This window comes from Girardinichthys multiradiatus, chromosome 22, assembly GCF_021462225.1.
Source record: "Girardinichthys multiradiatus isolate DD_20200921_A chromosome 22, DD_fGirMul_XY1, whole genome shotgun sequence".
Classification (NCBI taxonomy): domain Eukaryota; kingdom Metazoa; phylum Chordata; class Actinopteri; order Cyprinodontiformes; family Goodeidae; genus Girardinichthys; species Girardinichthys multiradiatus.
Window position 1 is genome coordinate 43409148 of NC_061814.1, and position 22969 is coordinate 43432116.

The 22969-nt window shown below is 44.0% G+C and overlaps 3 protein-coding genes across 6 annotated transcripts in view; 2 read left to right on the plus strand and 1 right to left on the minus strand.

Moving 5' to 3' along the window:
• Positions 1-5: 5 nt before the first annotated feature.
• ankrd1a (ankyrin repeat domain 1a (cardiac muscle)) lies at positions 6-4833 on the minus strand. 2 transcript variants are annotated; one of them, XM_047351247.1, is made up of 9 exons: positions 4475-4833; positions 3980-4165; positions 2817-2945; positions 2386-2493; positions 2200-2313; positions 2018-2116; positions 1783-1881; positions 1550-1648; positions 6-950 (listed from the first exon to the last, which is right to left on the minus strand). In XM_047351247.1, exons 1-9 carry the CDS (start codon positions 4499-4501, stop codon positions 864-866), a joined length of 948 nt encoding a protein of 315 aa, XP_047207203.1. In that variant the 5' UTR covers positions 4502-4833; the 3' UTR covers positions 6-863. The 2 variants fall into 2 exon arrangements, with proteins under 2 accessions (XP_047207203.1, XP_047207204.1); XM_047351248.1 differs by having other exon boundaries at positions 2200-2298; positions 4475-4800.
• Positions 4834-8945: 4112 nt separating this feature from the next.
• LOC124859053 (trichohyalin-like) lies at positions 8946-12579 on the plus strand. Its single transcript, XM_047351528.1, has one exon. The coding sequence runs from the start codon at positions 10603-10605 to the stop codon at positions 12577-12579; it is 1977 nt and encodes a 658-aa protein (XP_047207484.1). The 5' UTR covers positions 8946-10602.
• A 6613-nt stretch (positions 12580-19192) lies between these two features.
• Positions 19193-22969, plus strand: part of LOC124858917 (polycomb group RING finger protein 5-A-like) — a 27603-nt gene continuing 23826 nt past the window's right edge. The window contains exon 1 of one of the 3 annotated variants that reach the window (XM_047351254.1): positions 19193-19558. The gene's annotated coding sequence lies outside the window, so the exon portion shown is untranslated. Of the gene's footprint in view, positions 19559-20344; positions 20664-20684; positions 20901-22969 lie in introns of those variants that run through there. The other 2 variants (XM_047351256.1, XM_047351255.1) reach the window with 2 other exon arrangements.

Sequence of the window (22969 nt, forward strand, 5' to 3'; positions counted from 1 at the left end):
AGAAATTCAAATCAAAGGCAGTTTTATTAATTATTTATATTTCAATCAATAAATAAATAAAAACCAACATCTTAGAAAATGCATACATATGTTTGAACAACTAGAATTCTTGTCATACTTCCTCTGTGCCATCAGCAACGTTCCAGCTCTGTCACTCTCTGCTTATATGGGTCTTTATGTGCATCACAATATCCTCCTGGAAAACACAGCAGGACACTTGCTGGGAGAACTTTTGAGAAGGTTTGGACAGATATAGCACAAGTTGTCCTTAGTTGAAGGCTAAAAAGGAGCAGGACAGCTTTACTTTGCAGCATTCACATCTGTAGATCATCTAGAAGGGATTGCTGAAGAGATTCTGTCCAACCTGAAAATAAAACTTACTTTGTTCCTGCTAATTTCTCTTAAACTGCACACCCGCAGAAAATCTGCTTCAGGTCCACATCAACACAACACAATCAGCCCCTCTGTGTCAGAATTAAATCAAACACATCACATCTGACAATAAATAAGTCTTATTCATCATCAATAAATTAATCACCTTATCGGTGCATCGTCACTGAATTCAATTCAGCTTAAAATTCAAATAAAGAAAAAATCCTATTTCAACTGTCAGCTGAGACACTGACCAGCAACGTCCAGCTGACACTGAACCTATCAGAGCTAAAAATACCTCCTGATTGGACTTCACATTGTTGATGAAAGGTCCTGATTGAGATCGGACTTATACTAACTCAGTCTTCAGAATTTAGTTCATAAAATGGTCTGATGGGTTGGCCCTTCAGATTCCTGAACCAAAAGGAGGTTATTTGGAGGCAAATATCTTCAGACGAGTCCTCCTTTGTTTTCTACAGATAGTCGAAAGATCAGGGCTTCTCCTCGTTGAAGTTGCACAGGAGGCTCTTGGCTCCATTCTGCCATGAATACAGCGTCTCCAAAGGTGTTTTTCCATCCTGCAGAGAAGAGGCAAACAAGACTGTGAAAGAATACTGGGAAGGAGCATCCAGAGAAGTTTCTATGCAAAAGACAGGAAAAAGGCCCAACACGACACTCCTAAACTGACCTAAAAGCTCCATGTGAAGTCCCTGCTCTGCTTGGTTTAAATGGGACATTTGGTTTTAATGTCCTCACTAGAACCTCTAGAAGGAACCATTAATAATTCGCTCAAGTGTCCTTTATGAACTGAAAGATGCTTCTTCCATACAGGGAGCTTCCAGGGGAGCTGGAGCCTATGTCTAGCAGTCTACAGGCGAGAGGCGAGGTCCACTCTGGACAGGCCGCCAGTTTTATTTATTTATTTATCTCTTTATTATTAACTTATTTTTGTATAATTTTGGCCAGGTGATATTTGTTAATGTGAACAGGTTCCCAACCAATTTACTTGGTAAAATAAATAAATAAAACAAAAATGTGTCTCATCAGATTCATTTTAAAAGTCTAAGATCATTTGTTCTCTTTTCTTCACCAATCTTTTTCTAGATGTACTTGCAACGGTCAGAACCACCAGGATGTTTCCTGGAGTCCAGTGGACTGCCATGCGGATTGGACCTACGCAGTTCTTTGTGCTGAGGCTGGCCCCGTACATCATCAGCAGTTTCATCATCTTGAATCGGTTTATCCTCACAGCGTCGTGCATCACAGTGTCTCCGTCCTTCAGTGGGAGAGGAACAATTAGACCCATTATGTAGCTGAATACCAGAATGAGACCCAATCTGCAGCTTTTAAGGGCAAACTGGGTCCTGCTGGGCTTATACAAATTGTTTCATGTGCCTAAAAAATGCTTACTCTGTCTTTGGCGTTGACGTCTGCCCCACAGTGGATGAGATGCTCGGCGCACTCGCAGTGTCCGGTCCTCACAGCGACGTGAAGAGGAGTGCTCTGAAGCTGAGAAGATCAGGAGAGAAAGATCAGCTCTATGTCCTGAAATCTCTACAACAGGCAAATCTGTATGAGCAATACTGTGCATCACCACAAGACTGAGGCAAAGACAGAAGCTGCAACCTTCAGCATGAGCACCAACCTTGTCTCTGCTGGTGATCTTGGCTCCCTGGTCGAGGAGAAGCTGCAGGGCTGGCAGGCAGCCTCCCCTGCAGGCCCAGTGGACAGCTGTGGCCTCCAGCTGGAACACCAACACACACCTTAGTGTCAGACCGTGTGTGCAGTGTGTGTGAGATACATAAGAAGAAGAGTAGAGAGTTAGACCTTGTCTTTCTGCTCGATGGCAGCTCCGGCCTCCAGAAGTCTCCTCATCACCTCAACGTGTCCTTTAAAGGAGGCTTTGTGCAGAGCTGTTCTCTGAAACTGGAGAAAATATTCCTGCAATTTATTCATAAACTCTATGAATTATATTCTATACGTTCTCGTGGTTTTCATGAGTTCCTGTCTCACATTATCGGCTGCGTTGGGGTTTCCTCCTTCTGTCAGGTACTTCTCCACCACAGGAAGTTTGTTCTCCATGACTGCTGTCAGAAACAGCAGCTCATCCACCGTCTCTGGCTGAAAAATGCAACACCACAGAGTTTTAACTAAAGGAGCATTAATCTGCTGCAGATGGAGTGTGATGTAACCAGTCCACTCCAGAACCTTTCTACAGGACAAACTGGTTCCAACAGCTTAATGGACTCTTTGGAACCTATTAGTCCGCAGTAACTAACATGAGTCATCATCACAAGGAGACAGTTTAGGTTCTGGTTCAGGTTACAACAACCCAGTTCAGTCTGATTAGATCAATTCCAGGTCAATTTAAACAGCTCAGAAATGACAAAAACTTGGTCAGTGAAAGTTGTTCATATAAAAACTGAAGGCTCATGATGTCCTACCACTGTTTCTGGTTCTGGTTCAGTTTTCTTGTAGATAGAAGACTTCCTCTCCTTCCTCCTCTTCCTCAGCTGCAGGATGTTGAACAGATCATCCACGGTCTCCAGCTTCAGCCTCCCGCTTTTATCAGTCTGACGGAGCAGAGACCAAAACCATCTTTACTCAAAATCCAGATGAAACCGCTGTGTCTAATACACAGTTGTTGAACTTACATGATACCTTAACCTGTACTTTCTTAAAAGCACCCTGCAAGTTTTCAGAAAGTTCCCTGTAAGTATTGTAATCTGTAAGATCTGAAAAGAAACCTTTGAGCTCCAACAAGAATCGAAGTTCCAGAAAGGTAACCTGTGTGTCACAGAAACCCTTTAAGTTGCTGTAAAGTACAGAGAAAGGACCATAAAGTGTCCTGTAAGCTCAGAGAAAGTATCCTGAAGGTACCAGGTGACAAGTCACCTAAAAAATACAGATCAGTTCCTAAGAACATCCTGGAAGGTCCAGGAAAGTAACCTTAAGGGAAATTAGGGAGTGTATTATGTTTAGCAGCCTTTTATTCATAAATAAATATGAATTCTATGCAGATAATGTGTTTTAAATCAATATTTAACTGCAAATACTTTGTTCTAAAGATGATTGTATTAACTTTATCGCCTAGCAATTAATTAACTGAATTTAGAGAACAGCCTTTCTATAAATAGGACCTTGTTATGAGCTTGGACACCTCCAGGGGGCAGCACCCTCCAAAGCGGAGATTCAACTTTGTTCCAGTTTAACTTCAGGGCCTGAATAGTAAATTAAGACGCTTATTACAATAATAACATCTTCATTCATACAAAATGAACACATGCAAGTTGAATAATACTTAATCTAATATTACATTTTATCAGAGAGAGTTTTTCCTCTAGATGTGACATTACAAGTTAATTTATTTCAGTGAGATTTAAATGACTTTCTTCCTGCGGTTGAACAAAAGTCAGAAACTGGTTTAAAGATATTCAATAGTTTGTAAATCTGCTGATGATAATTGTTGTTTTTATAAAGCCAAGGTGGTGACTGAAGCAGTGAGGAAACAAAGCTTTTCCCTGATGTTAAAAACGTTTAGTTTGTGAAGGAGGCTCCTGGTTCTGGATGACCCAGCAGAGGAGACTGAAGCAGCTGTTAAACTCACATTCAGAGCCGCCACGCTGACCTCCTCCTGCTCGCTCCCACTGTCAGCCTCCCCTGAAGCTCCGTCTCCTCCTGGCAGCTCCTGGAGCGACCGGCGGTCATCCTGCTTCTCCTGATTGACGGCCGCCTCGTACTCACCGCCCTGGAAGTCGCTCGCTTCTTTGCCCTCTGACCTCTTACCGGTCACCTGGAGGAATGAGTCATTATGTTGAAACACACAAATCCCATTCTTATGGAGGGGATTTGTCTTGACTTTTGATTTTTAAATGAATATCTGGAAAATATTAATTTTAAATAGCTGCATCTTTTATTAATATGTCCAGAAGATACATACAAGTATTTAATTTAGGGAGTAAAATAAAGTAAAACATATGACCATATATCCGTATCATCTATGCTAAGGATGCAACTACAGCTGATTTTTAATTAGATATTTAAATAGTTGAACTCTCTAATCCTATACGCCATCATTCCCAGTTCATTTAGCAGAATTTACCAGCTCTTCCACACTCAGCAGTCCCATTCTGAAGCAGGTTTAGGTCCACTGGTGTCCTTTGTCCCTCTGTGTCCGACTCCTCTGCAGCCTCTGGCTCTTATATATCCTGCCAAACGTCTGCAGACATAAAAAATGGTTCGGGTCGTGTTACCGTCCTCATATTCTGCTGCAGCCTGCAGCGCTGCCAGCTTCTCCAGAGCCCGGTCCTGCCCAGTTTGGGCATCAGTGTGTCAACATGCAAAGATAGAAAATAGAGAAGAGGTTTCACTCCGATTATAGAGCTCATTACCAAGGTAAAAGCTCATTTTTTCTACATTTTATTTTGGTTTTATGTGAAAATTTATTTCCAATTTAAACCTTAATGTAAACCTTTTTAATCAGTTTCCTAGTGCATTTTATATGATTATGTTTTACTGGATTCATTTGACTTTTGTATCTAACTTTTTAGGGGAAAAACATTTTATTTCATTTCAAGTTACAAGAAACTTTTATTTTATTTCAATTTATTGTATTTTATATTTTATATTTTTGGCTTTATTTTATATTAATAAATCCTTTTGGAGTTTATAGCTCATTTTGAGAGAAATTGTTTTTTGACTTTTGTTTGTATTCAAAGTTACAAGAAAATGTATTTTATTTTAATGTAGTTTTTACTTTCAATATAGGATTTTACAAGAAAATCGTATTATTCATTATTATTATGTCTCTTCCATGAACTCAAAGTTGCGTTTAAGAGTAAATGATTCTATTTTTATTCACCATGAAGCCTGATGTAGCTCAGGCTGAGAGGCAGAGATCCATAAGAGGATTTGGATGTGGGGAATTAGAATCAGAGTGGGCTGTCCCGTCTGATTTTTTATCTCTGATAGTACAGTATAATTCTGTCCAACACCTGTGATGTGAGTCACTATTAATAGAAATCCTTTTTGTGTTGTTGTATCCATGTAAAACAAGGAGTTATCTAAATAAAGTTCTATTAATAAAAACGTGTATTATGTCCCTAAAACACAACTTGTTTGTTGTTTGACGCAAATGAACTGAGGAAAACCGGTCTAACAGGAAAACCAAACATTTGCTTGTAAAGAAGCTGCTAATTAAAAATGTAAGAAACTCAGCATCATTCCATAAAATCTACAGGTAGAAACTAGAAGTTAAATTTCCTAAACAGACCTGCAGCCATATTTTACAGAGGAGGCTCATGCAAAGCTTCATGTTTTTAAATTAAATGTTAAACAGAGTGATCCATCTCTCCTAATCCCTGTCATGCTGAGTGAGAAATGCAGTGATGTCACTTTGAGGAGACAGGTTCATGATGGTGGAGAAATAAATAGTCGTTCTTCCAAACATCTCCTCTGAGTCAGTCACATATGGATGTCATCAGGCTGTCAGTCAGCGCAACGTTCCCCTCGTGTCGGATGCCTTTCTCTCCAGCTGGTAAATATGGTCAAGATGCACATTACGCATCAAACAAGGATGCATGAGACACACCGACAACAACTCCTGGTGTACGGGATGTCTGGCTGAGCTCATCGTTCACCAATCTGAGGCCAGAATGTCAGGAATGATGGAAGGTTCAGTGCAGTAATGATCACTTAATGATTTAAAACCAGTTGAGGCCTTCAAGGAATGACCACAGACATGTTGGGCTAATATTAAGCTTCTGAGTCACGTTGTTCTTCACAAATGTGAAAGTTTCAGCAGAAAAGGTGTCAGTGTACTTTCTTCTTGACCCAGGTCCGTTAGGATTAATTTGGAACCACCTTCAATCTAAGTTATGACTTGTCTCCTTTCTCTGTAAAGTCAGGGGAAGTTCCAAACGATCACACCTTACACCATCCCATCCCACACCCAATCCAATGGAAATGCATGGAGGTAATAATGGTCCCAGAAAACTACCCTTCCTCCTGGAAAAGGTTTCTGCAGTCAAAGTTTGACCGTTTGAGCTTCTCCATCCAGAGTGGTGGGCCCAGTTCTCCAACTACTGAGAGGTCAAACTTCTCAGCGTCTCCTGGCAGGTTTACTATAGGATGTTAGAAAGGAGGCACTGATTGATTCTGATTCATTAGGAGCAGTGGGGATATCATCCTGGATCTGAAGCAGTGGACCAGGTGCTTACCCACAAGGAGCTGGTTGAGTTGCCTGCTCCTCGGCTTGCCAACAGGTGATGCAAAAATCTGTTCCTGGCATTTCCATCTGAGTGAGAGGTGGGCTGAGTTAAAACATTCAAAACATCCAGGAGAGACCCCGAGGACCAGAGCTGGGGTCCATTGTCCTACAGTAAACCTTTCTCAAGAAGGCTAAGGAACCTGACCATAAAGCATCTGGAGCAGCTTCTCTGGTGTTATTTTTCCTGCATATTCTGGTAATGTCATGTTTCAGAAATTTGTCTTTTCGTTCGTAGTTGAAACCACATTATTCAGACTTCCCTACAGGACACTGGGTTAACTGAAACCATTCATTGCATCAGTCAGCGGTCTTAATGTTGTGGCCGATCTGTGCAGAAGCTGTAAACAGGCATATAAATGGACAACAACAATCCAGTTATTTCTGTGTGGTGATGAGGTGTGTGATGGTTCTGCTGACAGCTCCACAGCTTTATCAGCTGTTATCATCGTTTCAGCTGCAGAAAACTAAACAGGAACGAGGGCGTCGATCAAAATCTCATCCAGTGTGACTTATCTTAGCGCCACTCCCTTCTCTCAAACACACACCTCATATCCTCCTGAAGGATCTGTCATCAGTCCAACAGGGACGATGGCATTATCTTCACACAGCAGCTCGGTCAGCTGCGTACCGGTAGTTGGGTCAGGCGATAAACCCTGAGGGATGTATCATTGGATTCTGTAATTATAAATAGGCCCCCGCAGAATCACTCCCTGGAAATAAATCTAGTTTACTCTATTATTAGTAGCATAAATCCTCCTCTCACCCAGAATCCTCGTTCGGCCGCCAGGTTGGGAGGAAGGGGCTCCATCTGTGGGATTGGATGAAGGGCCTCAGAACTGTTTATGAGGGTGTCATTGTAAGAAGATAATCCGTCTCACAGAGGACCATCCGGTTGTAACTCACAGCATCACAAAGCCTCCATCCAGGTGTCTGAAGGAGCTGCAGCTCTGTCAAAGAGGAAGGTTAAAGGTAAATCATCACACATCAGTTTAAATGGCTTCGGATACAACTGTCTCAATTTAAATGATCTCTAATACTAACATTTACACAGTTATATTTAATACATTAGAATTTTAATTCAAATTAGGCTCATTTTCTCAGTACCTTATAAAAATAACCTATAAGCAGGTAATGAACAAACTTCTCATTAGGACAAATTCTGTATTAAAATGTTGTTTATTGGTCTGATGAAATATTAAATGTCATGTTTCCATTGGTTGGAAGCGGAAAATCATCACAATTAACAGAAATAAAGGCTTGAAAACATCAGTCTGGGTGGAATTACTCACTGAGTGAAATAAATTTTACATTTCAGTGATTTTCTCATTTTTTTTGAAGACGACTGTATCAGAGGCAGGCTGATATTTGTCCAAACTATGTTTTTAAAAAGAAACAGTTATTAATTAACATTTTCATACTCAAGTTTTAAAGAGACAATATTTTTATAAAGTTCCGCACAGAAGCCCAGATCACCAACCACCCACCACCGTGCTTGACACTTGGCATGCGGTGTTTGGTTCTCTCCAAACATGGTTGTTGCCAAACCTCTCCACTTTGATCTTATCTGTCCACAGAACGTTTTTCCAGAAGTCTTGTTCTTCATTCAGATGCATCTTAGCCAACCTTAGGTCCTGCTGCCATCCTGTTCGTAGAGAGAAGAGGTTTCTCTTTCAACCTTCAGCCACCTGGCCAGTCTTCTCTCAGATTAATGGGCAGCAACAGTTGCTTCACTGAGCTCATTGCTGATGTCTTTCTCTCTTGGCATTGAGTTCATACACACCTGTACGCTCCTGCACTGCAAAATGACAAAACTCCTGCTTTTATCGATGATGATCAGATAATCAGTTCATCTAATCAGCAGAACCTGGCTGCTATACTTTCCCTTTCAAATCCTATGAAAGCTGCAAGGGTGTACTTAGTTTTTGCGCAGCTTTTTCCATTTTATCTTTGTCTTTGTTTAATAAATGATGATGTGTGATGTTCTGTGTTGACTTTCTGTTGTTTTACTTCATCCAGAATGAAGTGCTGTTTGGTTCCCTGAAAGGACCTGAATAAATGATATGATTTTAATTAATGCCTGCCTGCCTGCCTGCCTGCCTGCCTGCCTGCCTGCCTGCCTGCCTGCCTGCCTGCCTGCCTGCCTGCCTGCCTGCCTGCCTGCCTGCCTGCCTGCCTGCCTGCCTGCCTGCCTGCCTGCCTGCCTGCCTGCCTGCCTGCCTGCCTGCCTGCTGTGAAGACAAGTTGAAGCTTCAACAAACACAGAACAACAGTCCCGTGTCACATACTTACATGCATGGTACGCATGCCTCCTCCATGGTGTGTGTGCTCTTGGATATGTACATAAAGATGCCAACTGTTCATGACAGACGGGTGGAGCTGGTGCAGCCACACAGGCCATGTAGAGAGAAGAGGTTCCTCAAGAGCAGAAACAGTAGCTCAGATCAGCGCTGATCCCTGGGTTCAAGTTTAAAGACAGGAGACGACAGCTTGTAGCGATGATGACCACAGAGCGACACGCTGGTGGAGGAAAAGGCTTCTCATGTGACACAACCGAACAACGCTGAGGATGGTCAGCTGTTTCTCCAGGTGCTTGTTCAATTGAACTCAATTCATCCATTTTCTATACCTGCTTCTTCTGTATAGGATCACAGGGGAACTCGTGCCTATCTCCTGCGTGGAGAAAACATGCAAACTCCATGTAGAAAGACTGGGATTCGAACCCAGGACCTTCTTGCTGGGCATCAGTGCTACCAACAGCGCCACTGTTTAGCCCTTCAGTAGTATTCAATTCAAAAATCCTTTATTCATCCCAAAGGTAAATTAAATGTTGCTGTAGCTCATATTCTGCAGGTTTCTTCAGAGAGCTGTTCTTCATTTAATGAAGAATTATTCATTGCACAATGATCTTCAGAGGCTGAAGTATAATGGGATGAGCCTGCTCTGCAGACTGGGCCGATTTAACTAAAAACTGTACATCCGTCAGCAGTGCAAGCAGAAACACCTACATTTACCTTTGGTTCGGTGTAGAAGCTTGGAGATGAAACTGATGCCATGAAAATTAGTTTAAACCAAAAAGATTTCTAAAAATAGAGAAGGTATCAAAAAGCCAGTTCAACTTTCTGCCAGGTGTTTGGACTTTCAATCATACTTCTGCTGTAAAGTTGGAGCTCCACAGTTAAAAACGAGCAGCTGAGCAGTGTTCCTCATTGTTTTACCCAAAATGTTATTATGTCCATGTGTTTTTCATCTTTTTGCAAATTTTATAAACAGTGTGGGATTTATGTCTACCGAAGGTCAATGTGTAAAACTACACAACGCCGTGGGAAGGTTAGCAAACCCAAAATCATGGACGATGTGAAGAATATATTTTTCTAAGCTTGTTTCCGTGCTAATCCAGTGGACCTTAAAGTAGCCTGCATGTTTTCATGGTGAATGCTTCTCCAGTCCGAGCTACTGCAGCGTTGAAGGAGTTTATGCACTGGTGCCCATCACACCCTGAAAATGATCCCAGTTTGGTATTTGAAGTGCCTCAGCTGCTATTCAGCTGCTCCTCGCTTCATTAGGAGGGACTGGCCTTCATCCTGAACTTTGGGACGATGCTAATTAGGAGGTCAGAACTGAATAATGCAAATTAGGTACAAAGCTGCATGACTCATAATGAATGGTATTACTTGTAAAAGTGAAAAAACTTCTCTCAGCATGAAACTCATAGACAGATAAAATGGACCATTTGATGTGAAAGTGAGGATGAGTCAGACGGACCGTCAACTGGAAACCAGAAATTATGATGCAAAGAGGAGGCAGCAAAGGGAAGAAAACTGTCAAAAGGTTCAAAATGAAGGGGGAATGAGAAGAACGCAAGACTAAAGGACAAGAGATGAAAAGATGGAAGAGTTTAAAGAGCGGGGAGACCATTGTGGATCAGATGTGCAGAGAAGAAAGCTTGAGGAGGACAGGAGTTGATGCTGGAGACATTCATACTGGAGCTGGAGACGTTCAGAGTGGAGATGAAGCTGGAGACATTCAGAGTGGAGCTGGAGACGTTCAGACTGGAGTTAAAGCTGGAGACGTTCAGACAGGAGATGAAGCTGGAGAAGTTCAGACAGGAGATGAAGCTGAAGACATTCAGAGTGGAGCTGGAGACGTTCAGACAGGAGATGAAGCTGGAGACGTTCAGACAGGAGATGAAGCTGGAGACATTCAGAGTGGAGCTGGAGACGTTCAGACAGGAGATGAAGCTGGAGACGTTCAGCCAGGAGATGATGCTGGAGACATTCAGAGTGGAGCTGGAGACGTTCAGACAGGAGATGAAGCTGGAGACGTTCAGACAGGAGATGATGCTGGAGACATTCAGAGTGGAGCTGGAGACGTTCAGACTGGAGATAAAGCTGGAGACGTTCAGACAGGAGATGATGCTGGAGACGTTCAGACAAGAGTTGATGCTGGAGACATTCAGAGTGGAGCTGGAGACGTTCAGACAGGAGATGAAGCTGGAGACATTCAGAGTGGAGCTGGAGACGTTCAAACAGAAGATGAAGCTGGAGACATTCAGACAGGAGCTGGAGACGTTCAGACTGGAGCTGGAGACGTTCAGACAGGAGATGAAGCTGGAGACGTTCAGACAGAAGATGAAGCTGGAGACGTTCAGACAGAAGATGAAGCTGGAGACGTTCAGACAGGAGCTGGAGACGTTCAGACAGGAGATGAAGCTGGAGACGTTCAGACAGGAGCTGGAGACGTTGAGACAGGAGATGAAGCTGGAGACGTTCAGACAGGAGCTGGAGACGTTCAGACAGGAGATGAAGCTGGAGACGTTCAGACAGGAGATGAAGCTGGAGACATTCAGAGTGGAGCTGGAGACGTTCAGACTGGAGATAAAGCTGGAGACGTTCAGACAGGAGATGATGCTGGAGACATTCAGACTGGAGATGATGCTGGAGACATTCAGACTGGAGATGATGCTGGAGACGTTCAGATCGGAGATGAAGCTGGAGACGTTCAGACTGGAGCTGGAGACGTTCAGACTGGAGCTGGAGACGTTCAGACAGGAACTGGAGACGTTCAGACAGGAGATGAAGCTGGAGATGTTCAGACAGGAGATGAAGCTGGAGACATTCAGAGTGGAGCTGGAGACGTTCAGACTGGAGATAAAGCTGGAGACGTTCAGACAGGAGATGATGCTGGAGACGTTCAGACAGGAGATGATGCTGGAGACATTCAGACCAGAGATGATGCTGGAGACATTCAGAGTGGAGATGAAGCTGGATACATTCATACTGGAGCTGGAGACGTTCAGACTGGAGCTGGAGACGTTCAGACAGGAGTTGATGCTGGAGACATTCATACTGGAGCTGGAGACGTTCAGACTGGAGCTGGAGACGTTCAGACAGGAGATGAAGCTGGAGACGTTCAGACAGGAGATGAAGCTGGAGACATTCAGAGTGGAGCTGGAGACGTTCAGACTGGAGAGGAAGCTGGAGACGTTCAGACAGGAGCTGGAGACGTTGAGACAGGAGATGAAGCTGGAGACGTTCAGACTGGAGATGATGCTGGAGACATTCAGAGTGGAGCTGGAGACGTTCAGACTGGAGCTGGAGACGTTCAGACAGGAGATGAAGCTGGAGACGTTCAGACAGGAGATGAAGCTGGAGACGTTCAGACAGAAGATGAAGCTGGAGACGTTCAGACAGGAGCTGGAGACGTTGAGACAGGAGATGATGCTGGAGACATTCAGACTGGAGATGATGCTGGAGACATTCAGAGTGGAGCTGGAGACGTTCAGACAGGAGCTGGAGACGTTGAGACAGAAGATGAAGCTGGAGACGTTCAGACAGGAGCTGGAGACGTTCAGACAGAAGATGAAGCTGGAGACGTTCAGACAGGAGCTGGAGACGTTGAGACAGGAGATGAAGCTGGAGACGTTCAGACAGGAGCTGTAGACGTTCAGACAGGAGATGAAGCTGGAGACGTTCAGACAGGAGATGAAGCTGGAGACATTCAGAGTGGAGCTGGAGACGTTCAGACTGGAGAGGAAGCTGGAGACGTTCAGACAGGAGATGATGCTGGAGACATTCAGACTGGAGATGATGCTGGAGACATTCAGAGTGGAGCTGGAGACGTTCAGATCGGAGCTGGAGACGTTCAGACTGGAGCTGGAGACGTTCAGACTGGAGCTGGAGACGTTCAGACAGGAACTGGAGACGTTCAGACAGGAGATGAAGCTGGAGATGTTCAGACAGGAGATGAAGCAGGAGACATTCAGAGTGGAGCTGGAGACGTTCAGACTGGAGATAAAGCTGGAGACATTCAGACAGGAGATGATGCTGGAGACATTCAGACTGGAGATGATGCTGGAGACATTCAGAGTGGAGCTGGAGACGTTCAGATCGGAGATGAAGCTGGAGACGTTCAGACAAGAGTTGATGCTGGAGACATTCAGAGTGGAGCTGGAGACGTTCAGATCGGAGATGAAGCTGGAGACATTCATACTGGAGCTGGAGACGTTCAGACTGGAGCTGGAGACGTTCAGACAGGAGATGAAGCTGGAGAAGTTCATACAGGAGATGAAGCTGGAGACATTCAGACAGGAGATGAAGCTGGAGACATTCAGAGTGGAGCTGGAGACGTTCAGACAGGAGATGAAGCTGGAGACATTCAGACAGGAGATGAAGCTGGAGACATTCAGACAGGAGATGAAGCTGGAGACGTTCAGACAGGAGATGAAGCTGGAGACGTTCAGACAGGAGATGAAGCTGGAGACGTTCAGAGTGGAGCTGGAGACGTTCAGACAGGAGATGAAGCTGGAGACATTCAGACAGGAGATGAAACTGGAGACGTTCAGACAGGAGATGAAGCTGGAGACGTTCAGAGTGGAGCTGGAGACGTTCAGACAGGAGATGAAGCTGGAGACGTTCAGACAGGAGATGAAACTGGAGACGTTCAGACAGGAGATGAAGCTGGAGACGTTCAGACAGGAGATGTAGAGGTTGAGATAGGAGATACATCCAGTTTTTCACCTGGAAGGAGATAGATGGAAATACTTAAAAATTAGGAATGTCAAAAGCAATCACTGAGGTTAAAAAGCCAAGGCTGAGATGTTTTGACATCTGCAGAGGAAGGGCAGTGGACACATTGGACAGAAGACAATGAATCTGGAGCTGTCAGTGAGGAGGAAAAGAGGAAGGCCACAGAAAAGGTTTTATGGATGAAGGAAAGGAGGATATGCAGATGGATGACCCAGCAGAGAGGCAGCAGATGTGTTGTTTGGGTTCTATACCAACCAATCAACAGGCTTTTACATTTGAAGACTCTTTCACCCAGCTGTGCTCATTTCATACACTAGTATGCAGATCGATAGGCAACTTGAAATTAAGCACCTTGCCCAAGGGCAAAAACACTAGGCAGGCAGTAGGAATCATGCCTACAACCTTCAATTGCAAGAGAACTAGTGCAGCAGCAGCAGCTCTGTGACTCAAGCTAACAACAGTAACAGGAAACACATGGAACAGTGGAGAACCTTCCCAGGAGATGCCAGTCTAACACAATTACTGCAAAAGGGCATAGATGAGTCACAGGAGAACCCAGAACAACATCTAAAGCTCTACAGACCTCAGTTAGGGTCAGAGGTTATGATTTAACAATATTACAGAGAGATTGGCAAAAATGTTCTAAGCTGGAACCACTGCTGATCCGAATGAATACAAAGTCCTGTCTCACATTTACAAAAAAAACATCTTGATAAACCCCAAGACCTTTGGAAAAATATTCTGTAAACTGATTAGATAAAAGTGGACCTTTCCAGAGGGTGCGTGTTCTGTTATATCTGCTGTAAAACTAACACAGCATTTCAGGAAAAGAACATCATACCTGCAGTCAAACATAGTGGAGGCAGCGTGATATTCTGGGCCTGCTTCGCTTCTTCAGGACCTGGACGACTTGATGTAATTAATTGGACAATGAGTCAGAAAATCCTGCAGGAGAATATCCAATCTAGACTTTAGCTCTCTTCGGTTGCAGCAGATTAGATGATTAGACGTATACCAGAAGAAGCACCTCTGAATACCATAAAATATAATTTAATAAACGGTTTTGGGGTGGCCTAGTCAAAGTCTGGACTTAAATCTGATAGTATGACCTTAAACAGGTTGTTAAATCTCCAGAACCACTGCAGCGTGGCTGAATTTAAAAATCCTGTAAAGCAGAGTGGGCCAAAAAAATCCTCCACAGTGGTGTAATGACTCCTTGCCACTTTCCCAAACACTTGATGGCAGCTGTTGTTGCCAAGGGGGGAACAACCAATTATATGAAGAAGCCGTCATAAAGTCATCATTTAAAATCTGCTGTTTGTATTTACTCAGGCTATTTTTGTCTGATAAAAAAATTTGTCTGATGATCTGAAACATTTAAGTGTGAGAGTGTTAAATCTGCAGGGGGGCAATTACTTTTTCCAGCACTGAACATATAAATACATGGAAAAAAATAATAAATATAGCTTATGTTTGCGCATTACACAACAGATTAAGCACGTGGTCGTGTGGGATTTAAATAAAGTGATAAAAATACAGAGTGGTGAGACTGTTGCTGTCTTCATCTCACAGCTGGATCATTTCTGTCACTTCTTCCTCTCATCTATCCTACACTGTTCTTATCTTTGTGTGCTGGTGTCACGTCACTCTTCAGTCTTTCTCCCATTATATTACAAGCTTTTTCTCTTCCATCTCCTCATTTTCTCTGTTAAACTCCCTCTCTTGTTTTTCTCTTATTCTTATTCTTCCTTCCTCTTGTTGCTTAATGCTCATCAGATTTCAGCCACATTTGGACTCACATGAGGCTCAACAATTATTATTTTAGTTGTCGCTAATTAATCAATTGATAACTGACACTTAATATCACTTTTAACAATACTGGAAAATTCTACTGATGCAATTTCTGGTGCAACTTCTGGTGAGGACACTCCACATTTATTCATACTTGCTAAAAGCACCTGCAGGTGTTTCACACCAGGGTCACATGATTAGAACATTGTTACTCAGCATTTTGAAGCAGATTTTCTCTGCTTAAACCTCAGACCTTTAGCTTGGTGCTTCTGACTGTTGAGGTAAACACCACGGTGAGATCCAAAGAGCTGTCTGAAACCTTCAGAAAAATATAAGATCTTGTAAGTCTCAAAGAATTTAAAATCGGCCTTTTCACTGTATGGAAAAATGTCTACCAGTAGAGAACATTTAAAACATCTTCCAGCATGCCATGTACGGCTGTCAGAGCACGTTCACCCTGGAAGCAGACCACAAGATGCTAAAAGAAGTCTCCAAAAACCCCTACAATGCCATCACAGGACCTACAGCTGGCTCTTGCTATGGTCTTGCTAACTCCAGACAACTCCAGACTGAAGTTTGCCAGACAGAATGTAGACAATGACCAGGGCTTCTTCACACAGACCAGTCTGAATGGATCTATGTGGACACAACACAGGACCTGGCCAACACAGGGCATGTCCTCAATCACTATAGACCTGTTGCTCTGACATCCCACTCCATGAAGGTCCTAGAGATGCTCCTGTTGGACCACCTGAGTAAGCAAACAATGAACCATCAGGACCCCCTTCAGTTTGTTTATCGCTGTGGAGTTGGAGTTGAAGATGCCATCAAACATCTGCTTCAACAAACCCACTGTCATCTGGACAAAGCCAGCAGCACTGTGAGGATCATGTTCTTTGATTTCTCCAGAACATTTAATACAATCCAACCTGATTTGCTTTGTCAGAAACTCCAGAAGACTCAGGTGGAGGCCTCAACAATCTCCTGGATCAAAGACTACCTGACAAACAGACCACAGTTTGTGAGACTGAAGGGTTGTGAGTCTAACCAGGTAGTCAGCAGCACAGGAGCACCACAGGGGACGGTACTCTCACCATTCCTTTTCATTCTGTACACCTCAGACCTCCAGTACAAGACAGACTCCTGTCATCTGCAGAAATACTCGGATGATTCTGCAGTCGTGGGGTGGATCAGAGATGGACAAGAAGCTGAGTATAGGAAGGTGGTGGACCACTTTGTGGCATGGTGTGGAAACAATCATCTCATTTTGAACGTGACTAAAACAAAGGAGATGATTGTAGATTTTAAGAGAAACAGGAATAAGTCAAAAACTATTTCTATCATGGGAGAAGAAGTGGAGGTGGTGGAGGAGTATAAATACCTCGGTGTTCACCTGGACATCAGACTAGAGTGGAGATGCAACTGTGAAGCCATCTACAAGAAGGGACAGAGCAGACTGTACTTCTGAGGAAGCTTAGGTCCTTTGGTGTTTGCAGCAAGATGCTGCATATCTTCTATAAGTCTGTTGTGGAAAGTGTGATCTCTTCTGCCATCATCTGCTGGGGAAGCAGCATCAGAGCCAGGGACTTAAAAAAGCTCAACAAGCTGATAAAAAAGGCTGGTTCTGTTCTGGGGATTCCTCTGGAACCTCTGGAGATCATTCTGGAAAGACGGATTCTTCATAAAATGAAGAACATTATGGAGAACCCTGAGCATCCTCTTCATGAGACTGTCCTACAACAACAGAGTGTCTTCAGTCAGAGGCTTCTTCAGATCTGCTGTAAGACGGAGCGCTACAGGAGATCCTTCCTGCCCACAGCCATCAGCATCTACAACGGCTCTTTGAAGAAACCTTCATAATATGAGCTACAATAACATTTAATTTCTCTTTGGGATTAATAAAGTATTTTTGAATTTGAATTAAATTTAATCATAGAATTCACGGTACATATTTATCCACAGTTACAGAGTTCTGTTTTTGTAAGGAAATAATGCTGAAACCTCAATCAGTTGTCTTCCCATAAAATGGCAAATCTTCCCTTTTTCTAGAATTATCAATGTCATGGATATCTTACAGTTCCCACAGTGGGAAAGTAGTTGCCAAGGCGACACATTCCACTTCCCATAACAAGGGGTCATATCCCACATGGTGATGTTTTCCCTCCAGTGGCCCCTCTTCAGAGTCAGCGCTGGGCCAAGAAACCATCTAGCAGCAAATACAGGCATGTCTTATATGACTTTATTCAGCCAGAACCATTTTCTGGTTGATCACAGAAGGCAAACACCATAAACAAAGCAGTTTTGGTCATTTAAGACAAGAAATCCTGAACTCTAACACAGCAGGTGCTTCATTTTATCCAGACATATCATAATTTAAAGTCATTTTAAATTGGCAGGTTAAATACATCTACCTGATCTTCTGCTAATCAAGTGAAGCTGGTACCAATAGAGAAACTCAGACCTCCCTCTCTCCAGGGACACTCCAACCTTTGATGGGGACACCAATTAGTTCTCCGGCTAGCAGTGATATATAGCTCCTCCAATGACTTCTGGGTCTGTTTTAGGGCCTTCTCCCTGTGGGACCTGCCAGGAATAAGACACTGAGGTACTGTCCCTGAACTCTTCCAGTTGAAGCAGAGACTCAACCTCCAACCCAGGGGGAATGTTTTTACCTTTTCTTGTTTCAGAACCAGGATCTCAGACTTAAAACTGCTTGTTTTCTTTCTAGCCCATTCACACTGGGCTGTTCCTGTGCCCTGAACGTCATCGTTCAGGGCAGAGCCACGTTCTGCCAAAAGCTAACCCTGGTTCCCACAACGAGTACCCTCCTCTGCATGAATATTCACTGGGATGCTGTGACTAGAGCCAGCCCTAGCAGATCCAACCAACATCAGAAATGTTCTGCCAAGAAAGCAGGCAGAGCTTTAGATTTGATGATACAGAGACCAGGTATGTAGAAGTAACCCTGGGATGTCATATTTTACAGATAAAGTGATGACATTTTACTTTTATCATTGTCAAATAATATTGGATGAGGAAGCCCTGAAAGACTGATCATGGGCTGGACAAACTTCCCCACCAGCTCAAAGAGCAATGGGAGTCATAGAACTCAGTCACTTAACTGGGTCCCAACTAACTTCATTGGGTTTTACTGGAATTTTATCCGAAAGACCAGAACCGATATGTTATAAATGTATGGCGAGAAAATAATGCGTGGTTTTAAAAATGTGGAAAAGTAGGGCACAACTGCAAACAGGCCAAATCATGGACTCCACCAAAGCCAAACAGCATGGACAAGGAGAGCATCAATCAGAGACGCACACAGAGGACCATGGTAACTCTAGAGGAGCTGCAGAGTCCCACAGCTCGGGTGGGCAAAATGCTAATTCAGTCATAATTAAACCTTTCTTCACCAGTTAAAAACTTTAACTGGTTTCACAGTAAGGTACACCTGGGTTATGAGCATCAGATAGACCCACTTTTTACTCCTTTTTTTCCCAAAATATTTCTGGTCAATGTGAAATTGTCTGCAGGTTAAAACAAATCTAAGTTCATGAACTCAGTACTGCTGTCAAAACACATTGCACACGATTCCTGATCAGGTTGTACCTTTGTTTAAAATCCAGAGGAAAAGGAAGGAAAATGGATAAAGACGTTAGAAATAAATACTGTATAAGCTTTAATGCTTCTGCACTGGAACCGTTTGTTAGAAGGTCTTTTATTTAGTTGTCTTTATCATCAGAATGTTGCTTTGAGCATCACCAACCTGACCCAGAGGAAAAAGAAGCTGTGGTTCATCTCCTCGCAGCAGATACAGCTCTGTGTATGTATGTGTGTGTGTGTGTATGTGTGTGTGTGTGTGTGTGTGTTGCGGCCGACAGTCACTCTGTTACACAATCGCTTTCAGTTTCCTCGCCCTGCCTGCCTGACTGGTGGCTCCCCGCCCACCGCTGCTCTCTGCCTGCCTGCCTGCCTGACTGCTGGGCGGACTGGGGCAGATCCGAGCCGACCAGTTCCGTGTTCTGTCCCCAGCCAGCGCACACGGGCCGGGTTGAAGTGAGCGGGACGAGCAGGCAGCGTCAAGGTGGACATTCTTGTGGAGGTGAGGAGCGTGTTTTTATTTCCTCTTTATTTCCGATCACATTCATCCTCTGACGTCGCTGCGTTCCGGACAAACTTTCACGCTGCCTGGCAGGCTGGACCTCCTCCTCCTCCTCCGTCCCCCACCATCCGTCCCCCCGATCCCTACCGAAACGCAAAGTGCGTTGTCGCGGACACGCACATGCGGGATCCTGGTGCGTTCACGCAAATCGAACTGTTTGGTTCCGTTTGAAGGCTGTGACGTCAGCCTCCGTAACTTTTACCGTCCGTTCGAGCGGCGCGCGCAAACCTGCGCGCGTGTACGGCGGCGGGGATTCAGTAAAGGGTCAATCCGGCGCGTGCACGTGTCGCATGTGTGTCACAGTATAGCGCGTCGCCTGCTGATGTTGTTTAGGCGCAGGTGACGTAGAGCGTGACGCGCCTGAACGATGAGATAAGCAGTTCCACTCCGCGTGCGTGCACGAGGAATCAGGCATGCGCGCGCGGCTCCTTATTTCTGACGGACACTGAATTGATTCTGGGCTGAACCGAACAGCAGCGTACTGGCTGGATCCAGCTCTGCAGGAGGACCAGTGCTGCGCGCACACCTGAGCAACACGCACCAGCGACAGCAGCGCGTGCACGGCCGCGCGTGCACGGCCGCGGCAGGAAAGTAGGACTCTGCTTAATCTGACCTGAGCACACAGGAGGAGGCTCACGTAGACGGACACAGACGTCTCCTGATTGGAGAGTTTCAACATGACACAAGATGACGTCATCAATGAACAGGTGAAAAGTTTCTGAGCGCCTCGGTTCCGTAGTTTTTATTTTACGTTTTAAAGACTTTTCTTAGCAAATAAATGAAACGTCGCGAGGATTCTTCTTTTCTGACATGCTGGAGATCCGGTTCTGGACCAAATCCTGACCCATCCGTCTACTGTGTTCACTGAAATGAGCTCAGGTAGCGGGATAAAAGGTCCAGGAGAGGACATCCCTCTCCAGCTCATTCTGGACGGTCCCAAGGTGTTCCCAGATCAGACGAGATGTATATTCCCTCAAGCGCCGGGTCTGCATAGAGGTCCAGTCCCATCTGCCAGGTCTAACTCTTCACCTGGAGCTGATCACAGGTTGTTTATTGGAAGATGCACAGTAGCACACACAACAGAACAAAACTTTAAGATCTCAGAAGAAAATCTGAAGGTTGCCAGAGTAGCAGCTCTTTGAAAGTCCTACCAGCATGAGCGTCCTGTCTGGTGCTTCTAGGAAGGAAGGAAGGAAGGAAGCTTAAATGCTAGCCATGCATGATTGGAGAAAAGCTCACACACCTGATCTTCACAGTATTCTACTAACATTTCCCCATCAAGGTGAATTTAACCCTGCTTATCTTTAATTTAGCTGTCCATTCCACGTTTCTTTCTGTTTCTGTGGGTCTAGGTTTGTGTTTAGAGGATCTACACTATTTTATCCAGTTGGACACTTGTCTTCCATGATTTGGTTGGAAGAAGCACAGATGCATTTTTAAAGGCGGCTTTAAAGTCGGCTTTAAACTTTAAAGCCGACTGTCACATCTCTGCACCTGAAACCTCTCTGCTGAGTGCCATAGTTGCTGTTAAGACCTTTGACCTGAAGAAAATCTAGGCTGGACTGAAACATCAGTAAATATTTGAGAATCAAATGTGCTGACTTGTATCTTTTCCTTCTTTAAGGGAATATACCATTTGTAATGATCTGTTTTAATTTTCAAACCTCTCCCTGTTTGGCCCAGAAAGCTGATATCTGCAAAGCGTTTTACTGAAAGCCTCCAGATCAGACCATCCTTTGAGTTTTATACGCTCAATAGTGGTAGCCATGTTGGATTCATATAAGAAAGAAGGAACTGCTGACTATAATAAGAAACAGAAAAAGCTGAGTCATGGTTGTCATGGTGATTTCCCCTTTATAGAAAGAGGGGGAGCCCACAGCACCTCTATTTTTATTAAACAGGTAGACAAACAGGCCAACATGTAACTAAACAGTGTGTAACAATGATCCAAAAATATCTAAAAGGTTGATGAACGATGAGTGTGAGACCCCCCCTGGTGGCCACATGCATGTTTTCTGCAGTGTACACTAAAAGGTTAAAGGTTAAAACTGGATCATTCAGTTCCAGTTTGGAAAGAGAAATTCCAGGCTGAAATATACTGGGAGTGAAGGAGTCTGGGTGTGAGTCTCTGGGCTGATTTAACAGGAAACTGTAAGTCCTGCAGCTGTGGGAGACACAATGGCTGAAAGGAGACAGAAATACCTACATTCTGATGTAGAAAGTGTTCATGGGAAGATAAAACTGTGGGCATGAAGTCAAAAAGTTTCTGAATATTTTCCACGGTCAGAATCTAGAGTGGGACATCATCACACTGAGCCGAACGTTCTGTGGGGAAATCTCAGTAAAATCATGAAACATAAACTGTGGCTGTGGAGAAATCCTTGAAGGTATCAAGATGCTGCTTCAGTCAGATAAAGTCCCACTTTCTGCAAACTGTTTAAACCTTGAACAGTGTTTCAGCTCTGAAGTATCAACGAGCTTTGGAGCTCCAAACTGCGCTGAGTGTCCTCTTTCTTTCACTTAAATCCCATTTAATCTGTCTGATGTTGCTCAATATTTTAATGCATTTGTCAGTTTTTCCAGCACTAAAAGGAGCAGGAGCAGCAAGGTGTTGCACCTTTGGTCTTAGTGACCAAATTATGAGCCAGACTTGATTGGGCTGTCTCTCTGTTGGATGACACTGTTGGTCTCTTTATTTAGACACCAACAGAATTAATGAGTTAAACATTAGTTCAGCAATAAAAATATGTACATTTTTGGATGGTACATTAGAGTGTGAGGAATTAATTCATCATACTTTAAGAAAACAATAAAAAGTGTGAAGTTTCTAGTTATTGAGCACATTATGATCTTCTTTCATTCTGAGCTGATGGTCCTCAACCAGAAAGATGAGGAGCTCCACCCTCCTGAGGGAGCGAGATAGGTGGTGCTGCTCCTCTTCATTGAAAGGAATCAGCTGAGGTGGTTCATCTGAGCAGGGTGCCTCATTTTAGAGGGTTTCTAGGTACATTCTACTGGATGTAGAACTAATAGAAACACCTTGGGAAGACCCATGAGCAGTGGATAGATGGATGGATGGATGGATGGATGGATGATGGATGGATGGATGGATGATGGATGGATGGATGATGGATGGATGGATGGATGGATGATGGATGGATGGATGATGGATGGATGGATGGATGATGGATGGATAGATGGATGGATGGATGGATGGATGGATGATGGATGGATGGATGATGGATGGATGGATGATGGATGGATGGATGATGGATGGATGGATGATGGATGGATGGATGGATGATGGATGGATAGATGGATGATGGATGGATGGATGATGGATGGATGAAT